The 6,361-nt window shown below is 44.6% G+C and overlaps 1 protein-coding gene across 1 annotated transcript in view; it reads left to right on the forward strand.

Annotated features, from left to right (window-relative positions):
• The first annotated feature begins 2,861 nt into the window (after nucleotides 1-2,861).
• PPP1R18 (protein phosphatase 1 regulatory subunit 18) overlaps nucleotides 2,862-6,361 on the forward strand; it is a 25,924-nt gene continuing 22,424 nt past the window's right edge. Inside the window, exon 1 of the mRNA XM_018560637.1 lies at nucleotides 2,862-4,241. Within this exon, the coding sequence (XP_018416139.1) occupies nucleotides 2,976-4,241 (1,266 nt within the window). The 5' untranslated portion in view covers nucleotides 2,862-2,975. The remainder of the gene's footprint in view (nucleotides 4,242-6,361) is intronic.

A 6,361-nucleotide genomic window follows, 5' to 3' on the forward strand; every position in this document is an offset into this window, starting at 1 on the left:
CCCTTGTCTGGTTGCTTTAAGATGTCTCGCTGTCCTCTGACAATGCATAGAGCCCAGTCTGAAGATGTCTGTCCTTTCTTGGCGGGGTCTGTGCTGTCTTGTTGCCTCGATGGCTGATTGCACTGTACTGTCCAGTTCCTTTGTTTAATTACAGTCGGCTGTCTCACTTCCTTTTCATGACTGAGGAATCTTACTGCCCTCTATGATCACACTGTGCTGTCTCAGAGCTTAATATAATTACACTTTGTTGTCTTAAATCTCCATATGATTGTGCTTTGCTGTCTCACCGCTTTGTACAATTACATTGTGATGTCTCTTTGCTATGTATGATTGCTCTGTGCTGTCTCTCTATGTACGATTGCAGTGTGCTGTCTCTCTATGTATGATTGCACTGTGCTATCTCTCAGCTATGTACGATTGCACTGTGCTATCTCTCAGCTATGTATGATTGTACTGTGCTGTCTCTTTGCTATGTATGATTGACCTGTGCGGTCTCTCTATGTACGATTGCGCTGTGCTGTCTCTCTATGTATGATTGCACTGTGCTATCTCTCTGCTATGTATGATTGACCTGTGCTGTCTCTCTATGTACGATTGTGCTGTGCTGTCTCTCTATGTATGATTGCACTGTGCTATCTCTCAGCTATGTATGATTGCACTGTGCTGTCTCTCTGCTATGTACTATTGCACTGTGCTGTCTCTCTGCTATGTACTATTGCACTGTGCTGTCTCTCTATGTATGATTGCACTGTGCTGTCTCTCTATGTATGATTGCGCTGTGCTGTCTCTCTATGTATGATTGCGCTGTGCGGTTGCTCTGCTATGTATGATCGTATTGTTGCGTCTCTCTACATACAATTGCACTGTGCTGTCTCTCTGATATGTATGATTGCGTTCTGCTGTCTCTCTATGTATGATTGCACTGTGCTGTCTCTCTGCTACAGTATGTATGATTGTATTGTGCCATCTCCCTATGTATGATTGCACTGTGCTGTCTTTCTGCTATGTATAATTGTGCGGTACTCTGTCTCTGCTGTGTATAATTGCACTGTGTTGTGTATGGGTGTGTCGTGCTGTCTCTTGGCTATGTATGATTGCATTGTGCTGTCTCTTTGCTGGGTATGATTGCACTGTGCTGCCTCACTGCTATGTATGATTGCACTGTGCTGCCTCACTGCTATGTATGATTGCACTGTGCTATCTCATGGTTTTGTATGAATGCACTGTGCTGGCTTGTATGATTGCACTGTCTCCCTCTGTTACTGTAATGTTTTAGTGTGGACTACCTACGTGTGATACTATTTGGTGCCTCACTCAGTGTTTCTTTTCCCACATTTGACTTTTTGGTTTGTGCTTCCTTATGGCCATTCCTACATCCATTGTGATCCCTCAGCATATCCGTTTCTCACCAGTCTACACCATCCTTGCTGTTTAGGAATCTACAGTCACAACAAACCTCGCGTATTGCGTAAGGTATCAGGCCAGCCAGCCTCTCCTGTTCTTCAATAGAAGATATGAGCACGTTGTCACCACCCACCATACTGCTATAGGCCACATTCAACCAGCCAGGAGGAATCAGTTTTTGTTCTATAAATGCCACTAATAGAAACACAAGAACCCCTCAATCTGTAGTCTCTGAATCCTCTGACATATTCATTCAGGGGAAATGGCTTGAATAATATTATTTTATCCATTGGAAAACCAGACATTATTATTATTATTATAATACAGGATTTATATAGCGCCGCACTTTACAATATGAGGAAGACATTACAATCACAATACAATTCAAGACAAGATGGTAAGGAGGGCCCTACCCCTGAGGGCTTACAATCTAAAAGACATCACCCCCGTTTCCGGCCTCTACATTCCCCTTTTTCCCTCTTCTATTATTTATTGTATTCATTTTTTCCTTCTTATGCAGCATACGTATTTTTTATAGCGTTTTCCAACTGCACTACAGTATTCTGCAACCTAACCTCAACTGTCTTTTTCCAGCACATGTTTAACTTTCTTTTTTACTTCTCCTGAGATTATTTTATCACATGATATACAGTACGCTTATTGTTTGTGCTGTTTTATGTCTATTTTGCAAACCGTATTGGTCTTAAATTGTCACGACCCTTGAAGGACCACACAAATAAATGTCCCTACAATAGTCAAACACACTTTGTAAGGACAGTCAGGTGGAAGCCAGTTTATCTACCACTACCTGTGTGGGAGAAAAGTAGGGACAGGATAACATAGACACCGGCACTCCAAGTAATGAATCAATGGCGTCTGTTTATTGACGCATGACACATAGCACAATGCATCAAAAAGCAACGTTTCGGGGTCTCACAAGAACCCCTTCATCCCCTTCATTTTGCCTGAAGAAGGGGATCTTGTGAGACCTCGAAACGTTGCTTTTTGATGCATTGTGCTATGTGTCATGCGTCAATAAACAGACGCCATTGATTCATTACTTGGAGTGCCGGTGTCTATGTTTTCCTGTGATTATAGACGGTTGCCATCCGTCGACTTCCGCAGCACCCGTTTTTTATAAGGAACAGCGGTTTTGAGTGCGATGGGTTCATGGACTGTATGGAGAAAAGTAGGGAACGCAGAGAACAACTTGCACAGCATATGTGAAAAGGCTTTATGCATATAGGGTCACTGAAAGGGTTAAACCCAAGTCCCCAGAGCTGCAAGCTACAACTGCTATCCAAGTAACTCAATTTTTTTTGTATTACATGTATTGTTCTTTCTTTGTTGTAGTGTTTCACTTACTCTAACATTTGTAATTTTTCTAGACTATCTGCTGCTTTTCCTTAAATGTTTTTATTTCTTCCCCAGGAGCTTACAAAACAAAGGCATACTGAATTGTCTCCTGCACAAAATGCCTCCTTGGCAGACACTGGCCACTGCGTCTGGACATTAGGCCAGAGCTGCGTCCAGGATCACGCTTTATAACTGGATCCCACAGCCAGGACGTGATGGAAGTCCCCGACTGGAAGTTCCATCTACGGGAGCGGAAAAAAAGAGAAGAGGAAGAGGTGAAGAGGAGAGACAGGGAAGAGGACGATCGGCTTGCTAAGATGCCTGCCTGGAAAAGAGAGATCATCCTACGACGGAAAGCCAAAGCTGAGGCATCAGTGTTGGAGAATAAAGTTGAAGTGGAAGGTGGGGAACAGGAGGAGAGAGAGAAGACAGCTTTCATAGAGGAGGAGGAAAAAGAGAGTCGGGTCCTAAGGGAAAACATTGGGCCGGTTCAGCAAAATCCGTTTATCCAACAGGAGAAGCAGAGGAGGATCCCAGAGTACTCCTGCACAAAGTCCAAGCCTACCACAGAGCAACTAGTCCACCGCACTGCAAAGACAGAAGACATAGTCAGAGATCCTCAGCTTGCTAATGAGGTGAAGGACCAAGAAGTTCGGTCAGAAGACCACCACCCTCTTTCTGTAGAGAGTAAGGGAAGGGTAAGCAGGTTGCTTTGCCGTTTTGGAGGCTCAAGGACAGAAGATGAAAACAACGATCCTTGTTTGCAGTGGATAAATGGAGAGGGAGGTTCACCATCCAAGATACAGTCGCCCAGTCCTGTTGTATTAACTGACTATGAGACCCAGGCCTCTACTGCTTTTGCCAGCCCTGTTCTTTCTTCTCCTTCCTGTCACCGAGCTGTCACGGGAAGTCAGACTTTAACTCAGGAAACCACTCTCTCCTCCCACGTCTCCCCTTCCTCTTCCTGCATTGACTCTGAGCCAGCTGAGCTCTCGCCCTCTGTGGCCCCCACGGCCATGAGTGCCTTCAGCAACAGGCCTAGCATGACAGAAGAAGCCAGGTCTTTTCCTTTCCAGCTACGCCCAGCATCTGCCAGCTCTCCCAGACAGTTCAAACAGACTACCCAGGTTTCACCAGCCCAAACAAGGCCAGAAACCTTGAAACCCAGTCCTGAGAAACCAGAGGAAGATGGAGAAAGGGGTCTCAGTCCATCCAGGGCTCCTGCCAACCTCCAGACCTTCAAAAGAGCTCCAGTGGATAGCCAAGCCATGCAGAGGAGGAAAGGCAACACCATTACCGTCAACCCACGTAAAGCTCCCATCTGTGAGAACGGTGTCGCAGCCACAGAGACTAAGACTCTGACGGCTAAGCCAGACTTAGGCAAGAAGCGGTATCCAACAGTGGATGAGATCAAAGTGATTGGTGGCTACCTGGCTTTGTCCAAGTCCTGCCTGGCTAAAAACACCCGGGACAAGAAAAAGGTAAGACCACGATTTTCTTCATTATATTTATCATTATCGTTGCAGGATTTGCTTCCATCTTCTGTATTCATGTAATAATATTTGAGTCTATGCCTCTCTCTTCCTGTATGTGCCTTCACTGCATTGCATTCTTTGTCCTTCATGCATCTTGCTCTTAAAGATTTTAAACACCTGCAGACTTCTTAATCAGGAAACTGGAAGCAAAGTAACCCGGAACAACCAATCAGACTTCACTTTATTTAATCAAATCGTTAAAGAAGAGTATGGATTGTTTGCTCTTGGTTCGTGCAAATATTTTAAGTCCACCTTATGCCCCATATAAACTGTCTGTGGTAAGCATGGTTTCCTTTGTCGGCAATGAGACTCTCTTACTGGGCGGCAATTCTGCACCGGCTTAAATGCAGCATAAGGTGACACCAATAGCCACACCAGGCTTCTGCAGAAATCATGTAGGAGTCAGCAGGACTATATATCGGGAAAGGGAACTTGTCCTTTTACTGACAGCAAAAGAAGAAGAACTAAAAAAAAAAAAAACTGGCGCCACCAGTAATTTTACTAGACACATTGCGTACATGTTTTGGGGGTTTTGTGCAGCACTAGCACGCCTTCAGTGCATCTAGCTGTACTCACTGGGGTGATCTATTCACTGAACACATCCAGACCCTGGAAGAAGAAAAATAAATGCTTTCTGCAAATACACTGCAACTGTTGTTGCTGAAAAGACCTGCAGGGTTATTCATAAAAGGGCGAAGGGTTTGGGGGAGGCAGGAGAAGTGAAATATCTAGGACAGGGGTAGCCAATCTCCGGCCCTCCACCTGTGGAGAAATTACAAATCCCATGATGCATCTCTCTCCGGGAGTCGTGGCTGTGAGAATCTTGCAATGCCTCATGGGATTTGTAGTTCCACCACAGCTGGAGGGCCGGAGTTTGGCTACCCCTGCTATAGGACAACATAGGTGAACTGGAAAGCGAGCTGAATTAGGGAATTTTTCCAAAACAGCTATGTTGTCCTAGATTGCTCACTTCTCCTTCCTTCTCCAAACCCTTCACCCTTTTGTGAATAACCCTGCTAGAAGATATGTCTCACTGCATTAAAAAAACATAGTCACCACCCCATGCCTAAGCAGATGACCATGCTGAGAAACAGTACTTTCATACCTATTGAAACTTTCTTTATTTTTGGACTTTCTACTCCCCACTGTCCCAAAAATTGACTTTAGATGTTTAAGCACCTCCCACACTTCCAGGAGGCTGTGTGGTCCTCAGAGACCCAGTGGCTCCCCCTTCCCGGCCCTGATGTCAGCTAAGGTCCTGGCAGTGGTGGGGGATGCCTTGTGCCATCCTCTACTCAGCATGTTTATCTAATTAGACATGGGCTGGTGACAGGGTCTCCTTACATCTACCTTGTATTTGACACCTGGCACATGCGTTTGCCATGACCATTGTATGCATGGCCAAATGCCATTTTCTTTTTTTGTTTTTTTTGGAAATGTATTGTAGGCTTACAAATCAGCCGTGTCCTATTTATCCAGCTTTCCTGTATCTGCACATAGTCATAATAAATCATGTTTCCTGATTTTTCCACCTTACATACCTCAGCATGTTATAGCATGCTAGGGCTGTACTGGCATTAATCAGCAATTGCGCAATCTGTTCAGCTGATGATGATTATAAAACACCTGGAAATGTAAGGAAATCTATACACAGGTAGACTGCCATTGGATTTGAGCTTCTCCTGTGATGAGAATTGGGCAGCATACGTCCTATTCTCTAGGTAAAGGACCATGTCTCACCCACTCACGCAGAAGTGCTCATTGCAGCAAACAAAGATTTTCCAGCTAGTCGATGAGGACACCAAAGCTTCTCTTTTCTATGCAGAAGAGGGAAGGAAGTGTTAAAGGGGAAACATAGTATTGTCAATGATTGCATATTTAAAGTTATTATCATTGCAAAGTAATTTTAATATGACTTGCATCTTCTCGTGCTTACTCATCCATATCTTTATTGTTGTAAGTGTGGAGATTTGTAGATTCCTTGCCACTCATTTCTCTTCTGTTGCAGTCAAATAAAATAGCCACAGGTGGGCTGGTATGGAGGGCCATGGGCATCACCCCGCCGC

Source organism: Nanorana parkeri, unplaced genomic scaffold (genome assembly GCF_000935625.1).
Source record: "Nanorana parkeri isolate BGI_ZX_2015 unplaced genomic scaffold, ASM93562v1 scaffold470, whole genome shotgun sequence".
NCBI lineage: Eukaryota > Metazoa > Chordata > Amphibia > Anura > Dicroglossidae > Nanorana > Nanorana parkeri.